The sequence below is a fragment of the Zootoca vivipara genome, chromosome 7 (genome assembly GCF_965207765.1).
Source record: "Zootoca vivipara chromosome 7, rZooViv2.hap1.1, whole genome shotgun sequence".
In the NCBI taxonomy this organism is placed as follows: Eukaryota; Metazoa; Chordata; class Lepidosauria; order Squamata; family Lacertidae; genus Zootoca; species Zootoca vivipara.
In genome coordinates, this window is record NC_142590.1 from 36,869,685 (window position 1) to 36,882,895 (window position 13,211).

Sequence of the window (13,211 nt, forward strand, 5' to 3'; positions counted from 1 at the left end):
GTACTAAATGTTCTGGGGTTCAGCTAAACAGTACAAGATCAATTTCTAGTTGCACATAATCCGATCTTCAGGTCAAAAAGCCAGGCAGACTTTGTTGCTTGTTCATTGTGTGTAAATATTAAGATTTTGCACTGGCCACAAGATTTGGTTTTCATCCTGATTTGGCACTTATTTGGAAATTGGACTGCTGGATAGTTTGTCTGAGTCAGTTCTGGATCCAAATTAGCTTTAGAAAAATGAAGCTTAAGTCCCCCTATCATTAATCAAAAGTGGCCGAGGATTTTTTTCTCCTTTTCTTTTGACAGAATTAGATAACATCTTTAGGCAAAGTAGCGCCTCCAGAGTGCATATAGCCTGCCAAATCACAGACAAATCGGTCAGGGATTTATTGTGCTGGGCACCTTTACAATTTGATTTTTTTTTATAAAGAGAAACATCTATAGGTTTTTTTGGGGGGGGGAATTGGATGGCATCTACAGGTATGACGGACTCTTCTGAAGGAATGTATGCTGCTAAATTGCATAATGATCACTCCAGTGGTTTTTCTGAAAGGGGAAACCATTTTAAAGTTTGGGAAAGGTGCCCCTTCGGTAAGAAACCTGCCCAGTTGCAGACAAATAGTGCCAGGGGGGGTCTTTGTAGTGGGCACATTTAAAGTTGATTTTGGTGGAGGAGAACTATACATTGCAACCACTTGGTTTGGTGTGCAATGATTTTTAATGGAAACAGCACACATCAAAAAAGTGCCCCATGGAAAGTAACCTGCAAAATTTCAAGCACACAGCTCTAGCAAAGAGCACAGGACAGAAAGGAGCAAGGTGATAAATTTGACACCCCTTCCCCAAAGCACTGTGATTGGAGAGCCTTGGTAGAATAATTCCCTCTGATTTCAAGTTAGGCCTGTCTGTCACAAAAGAGCTTTCCACATCCTGGTGTTATGTCAACCCTTGGGGGGAAATGCTTCAATTTCTGGAGACACAATGCCATAGTTTAACATCTCGGTCTCTGAATTATTTTCATCAGTCCTCTGTTCAGGATACATTGAAGAGATGCCCCTTTGGCTCAGACAAGCCCAGAAAATTCCTGAAGCAGCCCCACTTTGGTTCTTCATTTGGGAGTTACCTGAATTGTTTGCACACCCCTAGTAAATACTCCATCATTACAGCATTTAGCTCTCACTGACACAGGAAAAGAATCAGTTCTTAAACAATTTCATGCTGCAATTATGAGCAAGCTGTTTGCAGTATCTCTTTGCGAGGGCTTTATTTTGCAAATCAAAATAAACTGTATGACATCTTTATTTTACAGCATCTGAAGATGAGAATTATCACTTGTTAGAACCATACATTCTGGCATCAGTGAGCAAGTTCAGGCTATTTGTGTAAATACTACAATGGCTGTAATTAGCTGTGGTTGAAACCTGGATGAAGCCAGCAGAGGGAGCTATGTAACAACTAATTTAAAGGAGTGACTCCTTAATTTATAGTAATGTCCCAGTTATCCCAAAGACACTGAAATACTTTTGCCGTTGCAGTTACTAGTACATATATAGAATTATAGTTGGAAGGTACCATATAATCCAAACTCCTGCAATGCAGGAATCTTTCACCCAGTGTGGTACTTATATGGACAGAAATGCTCTTTCTATAACTATAGCAGTAAAGTGCTGAAGTAGTTAGCATTTTACCAGTGATTGCAATAACTTGATTCTACCCCTCTGATTTCTAATAATAATAATAATAATAATAATAATAATAATAATAATAATAATAATACCACCCATCTGACTCAGGGTGTCACCCAACAAAATATTAAAATCACAATAAAACATCAGCCATTAAAAACTTCCTTGAACAGGACTGCCTTTAGGTGTCTTCAAGTCAAATAGTTGTTTATATGTTTGACATCTGATGGGAGAGCATTCCACAGCTGTATCGCCAAACCAGGGAATTTGGACCCCAGCAAATTCATGGCTGCCCCCCAGTTCTGTTAGGTTCTAACTAAAATTCAGGTTGCAAAATCAGCTTCAAATGGTTTCGCTGACCCTCCCCTTAGAAGGAGGTCACCATCCAAAGATTGGGGAGAGATTCCCAGCCATCACGGGATGAAGGTGTTTTTGGTTTTTGTCCACTCTGTTGCCCAGTAATTAAGCTTGCTCACAGTAATTAAGCTGGTCAAAATTCACAGCACTAGTCTCTTTAACTCAGTAATAAAAGGCTTCTGTAAGCTTGGCATCAGTGTGTCAAAAGATAAAGAGGCTGGAAAAGATAAGGAGTGTAATCAGCAGGAAGTCATGCAAACCGCCCTGGACTCACTTTATAAGCTTCTGAGCTAATGGAGGTGAAACGCAGGAAGATGGGAGGCAAGAAAAGTGGTTCAGTGGCTTTTTGTTCATGTCGCTTTTTGGACATGCAGCTGAATATTAGATCAGAAGTGCAGTAACAACAAGCAGATGATCAGATGTGTCGTAACATTTACTCAAATCCTGGGTAATAGGCATAATGAGGAGTGGTAGCTGGTTGCATTAAATCTAAATAGGTGTGTTTGTGGGGTGGTGGTGACTAGTGAGATGGGTTCTTTGGTTCCTTTGCCAGGCTGGAAGCCGCAGCACTGCAGCTTCACCCTGCACTTAACATGGCAGCACAAAAAGGCCAAGAGACCTTCTTTGTGAAGGTTCTTCCCTATGCCAGACTTTACATTTTCCAGCAGCTTGATGCTAGCGTGTGGCATGGTCTGCCACTCACGCATCACCCAGAGCTTGTTACGCCAATAACAAGGAACTGGGAAAGGAACTGCTTTGGTTCTAAAATAGCATTAAAGAAAGGTGGAAAAGACAAGGATACAGAGTTTTAAGGGTGATTAGCAGCTCGTGGCCAGCTACTGGACCAATAGTTATTTAGACTGCAAGCCAGTGCACAGTTACCTGGGAGGAAATCCCACAGAACTCCGTGGCAAAGCTTTCTGATGGATGGGATTCAGCTATTAGAAATATTCCTGATTTGTTGTCCTGTAGCTTTGTGTTCTCCATCAGGTAATGTGATTGAGAAAAGTCTCTATGTTTGTTAGCAGAAATTTATTTTGAAAAGGAGCTTTCTGGAGATAAAATGGTGTTTGTAGGGCAAAATTCTACTAGTTCTTTGTAAGGGCTAAAGCAGGCATCCCCAAACTGCGGCCCTCCAGATGTTTTGGCCTACAACTCCCATGATCCCTAGCTAACAGGACCAGTGGTCAGGGATGATGGGAATTGTAGTTCAAAACATCTGGAGGGCCGATGTTTGGGGATGCCTGGGCTAAAGCAAGACCCAAATATGTCAAGTTTTTTTTAATACTTAGGGTGATCTTTCACTTAAGTTTTGCTTAGAATTAATGAACCTAACTTATGCTGTTCATTGAATTCTATGCATCTGCTCTGAATAAACCTTGGTGTGTCCTAGGTGAGATTTGCACCACTGAGCTGCATGTTCTTGACCACTCTGGTTGTTTCCAGACAGAAGCTTAATATGAGTTGGCATTTTGATTTAGATGGTGTATGGATGCGCCAAGCCTGCAGTAAACACCCATCTGCAAGCCCCCTGTATTATAATAGGCTCTTGAATGGTAGTGTCTTCCATGTATTATTCTTTCATGGGAACAGAAGGGGAGTTTGTGTATTGGCTTGCCTAATCATAGTTCAGGATTGGATTGAGTCCAAAGTATAGTATTATCCAGGATTCATGTAAAAGGAGATGTATTTACCAAGCCAATTGCATCTTCCAATTAATTATGGTTCTCACTAGTTGAGTGGCTTGTAAAAAGTAAGCAGAATGGAGACCAAGCCATCTCATTCACTTCTCGACTTCACCCACTTCTGTAAAAGCAGATATATGGATCTAGACTTGTTAAGCCAGAATAAGATAAATTGCACACATACTGACAAGCTGCATGGTTAAAACAATTTGGAAAGTGTTTACAGTGAGCCTTGCCATGTGTGGATTCAGTTAAGAGCACACCCTGGTGAAACCCCATGGAAAGAACAGAGTGATATTGTTGCAAATACTTTATTTATATGAATTCTTATCCACTCTGTACCACAAAGGCCCAGGAAGGGTTACAACAATAAAATAACCATTATAAAACAAACATGTACTTCAGAAATAATAATACTCAACATTTGCATAATCCTTTCAAGGTGCTTCATAAGCATTATGAAGCTGCAATCGGTGAAACAAACTTGAAAAGTAAGTCATTATAATCATTTCCCCATACTACAGGTGAGGGAACGGCTGACTGAGTAAGTGGCCTGCTAAAGGCCACCTATTGACTTCCTCAAACCAGGGACTTCCTGATGGCAGCCAGTCATTTAATTACCATGCTATAGTGCCAAAGTGGCAGAATAGACAAGTACCTTCTCATATCCCTCCTATTTATCCAGTGGGATATATGCTTGGTGGATGGGCGTGCCGTGCAAAATAGAAAACTAGCACTGTGGTTGAAGTTTCCTCCATGAAGTGCTAGGTTTCTGTTTGCAGGGAGGGCTTTTTATTTTATTTTAAAGAAGACAGAGGACCTTTTGCTTGCAGTGGTGCAGTCAGTTCTGCCACCTTAGCAGTTTGTCACTTTATCCTGCTATGTGAGGACACCAGGCCTGTGTCCAGGGGCTCATTTTGATGGCAATAAATCTCTGATGAAGTATGAAATGATCCTGTTGTCCTGCTTCTCAGATCTCAGGCTGCTGTTTCCGGTTACTCCTCTTTTTTTTTTACTATTACTCTCTAGACACCTTTCATCAGTGAAAGAACCCTGACAACTTTGCCTGGTATTCCCCAAGCATTTCCTGGCCCCACCCCTATTTTCTACCTACTTTCCAGAGAACGTTGGTATCTGTGATATAAAACCACACCCAGACAGATCATAGAAAGAGTCGTCTCCTGCGGAAAGATTTGCATGGCTCCAGCAACTATGAGTAGGGGCAGGTGGTGCCCTCCATACATTTTGGAGGGCATATTCACTGGGGTTGATGAGAATTGTGGTCCCAATTTCTGGAGAGCACAAAGTTGGCAAAGATAAATGGAAGGATATTCAAGAGCTGGTTTTTGGATATATTTCGTCCCAAGCCAATATATGCCAGAGTCAGTTCTATAAATTAACTGGATATGTACTTTACCCCAAGCCTTTAAAAAAGAAAGAGCAGAGTCTTTTGTTAGCGATTTCTCAGTGCACAACAGAAGCATGTTAGAGCAACCTTTAGCACACATCCACCACCTCTGCAGAGGTTGTGTAAACTTGGTCTTGAGTGAGTTCTTGTGACAGTGGTAAGCAGAAGACAGGTTTTCTTACAGTGCAAATCCCCTTAGAAATCAAAATCCCATGGAGTTCAGTGGGGGTTCATTCCCAAATAAGTAGTATTGCAGCCTTAAAGAGTGCATGTGTGTGTTTAATTCTGTGTACATACACTATTTTATTCTAGTATCAATGGAGCCTGAGTACCTTTTTCCCTATGCAGTCCACACGCAATCTAGATCTACTGCATATTTCTGCCCCCCAGAAAGGGGCTTCCTGAGAAGCTGGTTTCTTTCAAAAAATAAAAATAAAAACTCATTCCAGATTACAGGTAGGTAGCCGTGTTGGTCTGGATCGAAGTAAAATAAAAAAATTCCTTCAGTAGCACCTTAAAGACCAACTAAGTGCGGCTCAATGTGGTGCCTTCCATAGTTCTGGTTACAGGTAGGTAGCCGTGTTGGTCTGGATCGAAGTAAAATAAAAAAATTCCTTCAGTAGCACCTTAAAGACCAACTAAGTGCGGCTCAATGTGGTGCCTTCCATAGTTCTGGTTACAGGTAGGTAGCCGTGTTGGTCTGGATCGAAGTAAAATAAAAAAATTCCTTCAGTAGCACCTTAAAGACCAACTAAGTTGGTCTTTAAGGTGCTACTGAAGGAATTTTTTTATCATTCCAGATTGGTTCTGCAGTTTGTCCATTTAGAAAGAGGTGGAAACAGACACCAGCAGTCCTGGCAATGGGGTGTGTGTTCCCACGTCTACAGCTGCCCAATGACATTGTGGGTGGGCATAAGCCAGGATGCCAATCGCCACTTCCTTCTTCAGTCATCTGGGGCATGTGCATGGAAGAAAAGGCATGAATAACCCAACCAAGGGGAGGGTTTGAGATGCTTATCAAGTAACCATGCCCATCCTTGCGGGAGGTAAGATCTAGAATAATTTGGACTTAATCTAAGTGGAAAACAGTATGTTGAGGATAAGCGTGAATAATTCTGGATTGAGAAAAACCTACATTTTTCTGCCATAAACGGGTTGGTGTGTATGCAGTTTATAGTTATCACCTTGTCATCTCACCATGTCAAATTTGGCCCGCAGGGGGCAAGGAAGATAAGTGTCTGTCAGCTGATCCAGTTCCCCACCCCTAACATATGGGCGGTGAATTTTGCATTAGGCTTAAAAGGGGGCATATGTGTATATGTGTACATGCAGACAGGGCTTCTCTGAGCAAGTGGGAACCTTGACTGGCCAGCCCTGTTGGAAGTTCAATGGGGACCAATCCAAAGGCAAGAGCTTCTCCAACTTTGTGTGGAGCAGTTTGGGAGGACCCTGAAGAACTGAATGGGAGGGAACTGCTTGAAACCAAAGTGCATGTCTGGAGGTCCATATGCAGCTCTTTGAATCATGCCCCACATCTGAGATCCCAGCAGTCAAAGGGTGTGTGTGTGTGTGTGTGTGTGTGTGTGTGTGTGTGTGTCAGTTTTCATTGTGTTTTTTGACCACTTTGAGATCTGTAGCCCCCACCCAAGCTGCTGTCTCCATGGTTCCTTGGACATGTCTGCTGTTTGGATCTTAGCCTCTCTGTCTGCTAGAATACCACCTATGAAGTATGGTAATTACTCAGAGTTTTGATTGCAAAATGCTTCCTGAAACTTCCCTGGTGATCTTAATCATTGTATTTTTAACTTTGCAAAGCTCAAGTGAAAGTTACTGTGTCTTTTATTGGCTAAGCTTGGAACATTTCAAAAGGAGCAGGTTATGTTGTGACCATCCACAAGGAGCAGAAACATGTTTTGTTTTAAAATGAGATGACTAGCGAATCCATCAAGGATATGCAATAACACCAATTTTGAAAATCGTATTGGATAACAAGAACCCTACAGGAAAGACTAGCATACGCCATATGCCCTAGTGCAGGCATAGACAACCTTGACTCTCCAGATGTTTTCAGACTACAACTCCCATGATCCCTGACCACTGGCCCTGTTAGCTAGGGATCATGGGAGTTGTAGTTCCAAAACATCTGGCGAGCCAAGGTTGCCTATGCCTGCCCTAGTGGTTTGACACAAAAATGGACCTATAGGCCCCTGGAGTAATGTGTTTTCTGTGTACAGAGAGCAGGTTTGGATGGTCATAGCAGAGGACAATGGTAAAGAATCCTGAAACCTAATAGAAGAAGAAACTGTAATGGGTGTTATTGTGTTAAAACAGCCTGTGCTAATATGGCACCCTTCAGGCGTTGAAACTACAACTCCCATTAGCCCCAGTGAGTACAGCCACACTGCCCAGAGATGGTGGGAGTTGTAGGCCTAACCACTTGGAGAGCACCCTGGTCAACAAAGGCTGAATGCCCCTCACTGATATCATAGGGTTATTTGTGCTGTTGTTTTCAATCTTAATCCCGCTCCCCTGATGTAATTTCAGGCCTGGACAGGGCCTCTCCATGAGGCTCAAGGCAACAGAGATCAGTGGTATGGAGAACAGCATTTCCTAAGAGTTGATTGTGAAATGAGGGCCACTTCACACATTACACAGAGGGAAAGCCCAATTTGACACTCACAGGGCACACTTAAATAGGGAGCTATGGCAAATCGCAGCTACCCCAATGCACACTTTTGGTGTACTGTACGGTTGAATTTTATTAGGTATACATTTTTAAAAAGTGATAAAAGGCAGTGAAACCCACATTAGAGGGAGGCAGTTACCGTGGCTGGTGATGAGAGTTGTCATCCCAACAAAATCTACAGAGGACAGGTTGGGACTGGCTGCTTTGGGCATTCCAAAATTTTTAGGTATAACACTGCTTCCAGAACTATCCTATTGTCTGCTCACCCCCCTGACTTTCTTACCGTAGTTTGGTGGGTTATCCACGGAAATGGCTCAGAATTACGTCTTGAATCACTTGACACATAATGAGGATTCTCAAAGAGAGAGAGAGAGAAAGGAAAATAAAAGGAAAGGAAAGGAAAGGAAAGGAAAGGAAAGGGGGTGTTCCGGAGGCTCTGATCTCTTCCACTTTACCTCCTGTCTCCTTTGAGTACTGACCACTGGAGCAAGTGTTTGTCTTCCCTGTTTAGTAGGCCTCCTGGGTGGAACAGAACGGAGGCTGACTGGGCTTGGCCTCACAGTAGCCTCCAACCCAGCACTTATGTATAGTTTGGCCCATGGGGTGGGCACGTTTCTGTATGCAAAGAGCTTAATGTAGTATTGGTTTCTGTGTTTCTGGCCTGATGTGCTTCCTCCTTCAGTGGGAGGAAAGAAAAGGAGGTGGTGATGGTGGAAGTCTTGGCCATTATTGCTGGAATTACCTCACTTGTGATTACCAGGAGGTGAGGCCGAGGGTAGGGAAGTATGAGAAGGCAGAGAGTTGCTGCCACTCCCTACTGAAGAAGGTGCAGCTCTCTTGGTCTGTGGGTTTTCTGTGTCACCACACACCTGCTTTGTTTGAGCGTCACCAGCCAGACTGGTTGGGCAGGTCTGATGGTAGAAAGAGAGGCAGCTGTCCCGCCCTAGCACTCAGAAACCGGGAGGCTCTTGTTGTGGATGTGTCTTGTCTTCAGGCCCCGTCTCTCCCTAAAGACCTCTTTTGCTCATCCTCCATGGAGTCTGCTTTTGGGGCTGCCCTGGTGTTGATGCTTGTGGCCGCATCAGCTGCCCAGAACGACTGCTTTTGCCCAACGTTTAACCGGGCGTCTTGTAGTTTGGAGTCCGGCAGCTGCATCTGTACAGCAGGAAGTTTGAACCAGAGGCTGGACTGTTCGACGCTGATTCCAAAATGTCTGCTGTTGAAGTCGGAAATAAAAGCCAGAAAAGGGAGGAAATTTTCCAGGCCCGAACATGGGTTTATGGACAATGATGGACTTTATAACCCAGAATGTGATGCCATGGGCTTCTTCAAAGCCAGGCAGTGCAATCAGACAGAAAGCGGCACTTGTTGGTGTGTGAACAGCGCTGGGGTAAGGAGGACGGACAAGGGGGATCTCGACATGAGGTGCAACGAGCTGGTCAGAACAAGCTGGATCTACATTGAGATGAAGCACAAAGAGCGAAAAACGCCCTTGTCTGAATCAGAAGTGGCAAACAGCTTCCGACAGTTCATTGAAAACCGCTATTTGCTCCATCCGAAGTTCATCACAGCAGTTGAGTACAAGGACCCATTAATCCATATCGACTTAAAGCAGAACATTTCAGACAAGTCTTACAGAGATGTTGACATTGCAGATGTAGCTTACTACTTTGAAAGAGACATCCAGGGTAAAACCTTTTTCCCATCCAATAATATGTTTGATCTCTATGTCAACGACGAACCTCTAGCTATTGAAGATATCCTAGTATACTACGTTGATGACAAACCACCAGAGTTCTCTATGCAGCGCCTGACAGCGGGCATCATTGCAGTGGTGGTGGTGTTAGTCCTGGCCATTGTTATTGGGATAACTGTGCTCGTGGTTACCAGGAGGCGGAAGACGGGCAAATATGAGAAGGTTGAAATTAAAGAGATGGGAGATATGCGAAGAGGACAACATTCATAAGTGCCTTAATTTGACTGTAGAACTAAGATTTTGACATGGGCGGAATGGAAAGAAGACGGCAAGATTACTACTACCGTATGTCTTTTGAAGGTGGGGAGGGCACTTGGTTTTCTTTTTTAAAATTAATGTTTAATCAAAGATAAAAGCAACAGCTTTGTAAAATGTCCACAATTCCAGATTGGAAAAGCGATTGGGATATAGTTAGCATTTTCCTTTAATTATAGTGTACTATGTGATAAAAATAATAATAATTTGAGATGAATATCAATGTGTTAGGGACAAAATCCCTGTACTGTACCCGCTCCTGAACTTTTCCAGATTTGAGTTTTTTAAGAAAACAATGTTCTGTAGCTACATGGTTAGTTTAATTTATTTTAACTGCATTTCTACATCTTTTTGGGGTGTGTTTATGTGTAGCTATCCCCCAATCCCCCACCCTGTTCTCTTTGGCCCAAGCTGCTAAAGTGTGTGTGTTCTGTCTGTACATGTGAGACGGACTTTCTATTATTAAAAGTGTTGGAAATGTTCCCTTCTTCCATTTAAACCTGATTGTCTCTGATCTAAAATATTTCTTTTGTAAAATAGTAATACCTGCTGTGAACAAATGTCAGCGGAGCGTTTTCCGTGGAACTGGTGTGTGTGTGTGTTTATAATGTAATCGTCATTGAAATAAATTTTCTTAACTTTAAACTGTTGCTAAGTTTCATGCTGTGATTCTAAAGGATTTTTCCTCCCAGCATAGGCTGCCCGTGGTCCTTAACTATCTCCTGGTGTTTTACTGTAAGGGTAAGCTTTTCTGCCCTTGCTGAATTCCAGCGCTGGGAAATCTACATGCCCACCATGTACTGGGTGGTGTGATATAAATTACTCAGCATCCAAAGTAAATGAGATAACCAAACCATTGCCAGCCATTTCCATTTCTTGGAAAGTGTCGCCCGTTTTCATCTGGTGACAGCAGCTGCTGGTAGTAAGCATCCTGGTGACATAGTCACTGCTTGCGGTCTAATCTTTGCCATCACAGTCCAGCTGGCAAGAAACCCCCAAAAACCTTTCTGCTGTTTTAATAGCCCTAAAATGACTCAGTACAACGTAGTTGCATATGCGATGGAGTGTACTCCCCTTGTTAACTAACTTGCCCAGGCAAGATAGGATCTTCAAGAGGAATTTCCATGCTATTGTGCCACTTTAGATTGTTCATCTTAGCCACAGAGCCTCTCCCCGAAAGCAGTAAGTCACTACAAGCTATTAAAATTGTCATTACAAACTATGGTAGTTGTTACAGGCCACCACAATCTTTGCACCATAATCTGTAACCACTGCTGCTGAATGAACAAGCACTCCTCTATATAGCTGTGAGTCGCATGCTCTGGAAGCATGTCCTTTCGTTGTAGAGGCTGTTTTGGTTTTGCCGCCCAGGAATAGAAAATCGCCCCTTTTCAAGTCAGAGGTACCCAAGTGATCTTAGAGCTTCATTCAGATGTTCTGCAGAAAGGTTGCAGAATAGTTGAGAATATCTGTACTAGGTCCTGCTCTTAATTTTTTCTTTTTTTCTGACAACAAATGTCAAGGCTATTTTGACCAGGGACAGAGTTATCAAATAAGCTAAGAATGAATATATGAAAAAAAACACTGCTCCAGTACAGAAATATTGATATGTAAAGAACAAAGTTTGTAAGGGGGAAAGGTTACAAATGCAAGTAAAATCAGAATATTTGTCAAATACAATATAACAACACAACTGTAAAAATAAGTTATAGAATTAAGGTCAAGCAATGATGGAAGGAAGTCAGATTTTAACTCACATTGCGAGTTATGTCGAACCGATGGTGGTGGGGTGTGTGTGAGGTGGTGGGGTGCTTTGTGTTACTAACATGTACATATGTGTAAACCTTTCTTTCTGTTATTTTGTAGAGATAAAACTTCAAAATAATAATAATAATAGTAGTAGTAGTAGTAGTAGTAATAATAATGCAGCATAGTTAAAGGAAATGAAAGATTATTAAAGAGACAAAAAAGGGGGGGGGGTATTTTGGCCAGGGACAGAGTTATCAAATAAGCTAAGAATGCCTAGGGCCCATAGTTTTCATAATGTGGGTGGCAATGTTGCGAACATACAGAATGCTCCAATTTCACTCCCCCAATAAGCAAGTGGGCACAACAAACCTTGGTTTAGTGTTATATCCAAACCAGGGTTTGTGGTTTGTTTTGTTCCAAACGAACCATGGTTTGAAGCCAAGGTTTGCTGTTTACTCACCAATTGTGGCTTATAAGTTTTGTGCAGAATTTTATTTTTGTTTTAAAATATATTATTTGCATGCATCTATGGATAAGATCAAATAACACCCCCATTATTTGTTATGTCTAATCCCTGGATTAGACATAACATTAAACCAAGGATTGTGGTTTGTTGCTCCTGTTTGCTAGCAGGGAGGACTAAAATAATCTGAATGTTCGTGGTAAACTATTGACCATGTGACTTACTATGAATTGTAAATGTAGCCCATGGATCCAATGGCTAATGAGTAAGAAAACAAGTGGAAGTAATCATAATTGTTGCAAAAAAGCAGAAAAAATAATTGAGAATTGATGGGTTAGGAGAATACTTTCGTTTCTGTGTGTGAGAGTAGACTAGGCCATGCATAGCTACAGATGTATCAAAGTTTCTATAATTAATTAACCCCATCTAAAAGTGGATTTCTGTATGCCATCAAGACTCAGTTGTATACGCTGCTAAGGGATAAAGAAAGCTCAGAGGTCATAAATGGGGAGGGATGCACTATATGCCAGCAATTAATCAAAAGAACAGAAAGATTAATTGCAGCAAGACATGCAGAGAACATCTCTGGCCATATGTCATTCTAGCTGGCATAAAGACGCAGGAAGAACCTGACTTTTACAAACTCCACGTCCTTTCTGAGTCAGGTTGCATTCTTTTCTTGCAATTTCAACCTTCTCACCACTCCTACTTTTCCTCCTCTACCTACCTGTGGCTGTTATCTCATTCATTTTTAACTGGGACCTTGTGATGGCTACCAGTGTTTTACCAAAAATGTTCACAGAGTTTTTAATTTCATGGGAAATGCATGAAAGGGAATCATAGACTGTGAGCAAATTCAACTTACCCTTTCAATATGCTGAGTTGTAGACCGACTTCAATCCATACTTTAGTGAGTACTCATAGGAGGAAGAAGATATCCAATTACATCACCCACACACCCAGATCAAGTTCATTAGAGGTCTTATCACAGACCCATTCCAGTGTGAGATCAAATCAACCTGCAACTTGCTCTATGATAAAATAATCCATAACAGGCACTGGAAAAGCCAAATGATTTACTGAGGCAGGCATGTTGATGGATAGTTGAAAGGGCTGTCTAGAGGTGGGTTTGGGGAAAACTACTTTTATTGTATGGTATTAGACCAAA

The 13,211-nt window shown here is 42.1% G+C and overlaps 1 protein-coding gene across 1 annotated transcript; it reads left to right on the forward strand.

Annotated features, from left to right (window-relative positions):
• Positions 1-8,696: 8,696 nt before the first annotated feature.
• TACSTD2 (tumor associated calcium signal transducer 2) lies at positions 8,697-10,476 on the forward strand. Its single transcript, XM_088673995.1, has one exon. The coding sequence runs from the start codon at positions 8,854-8,856 to the stop codon at positions 9,784-9,786; it is 933 nt and encodes a 310-aa protein (XP_088530121.1). The 5' UTR covers positions 8,697-8,853; the 3' UTR covers positions 9,787-10,476.
• The last annotated feature ends 2,735 nt before the right edge of the window (positions 10,477-13,211 follow it).

What these genes read in the sequence shown, in the direction of transcription:
- TACSTD2 (XM_088673995.1), top strand. Translation starts at nt 8,854, where the DNA reads ATGGAGTCTGCTTTTGGGGCTGCCCTGGTGTTGATGCTTGTGGCCGCA.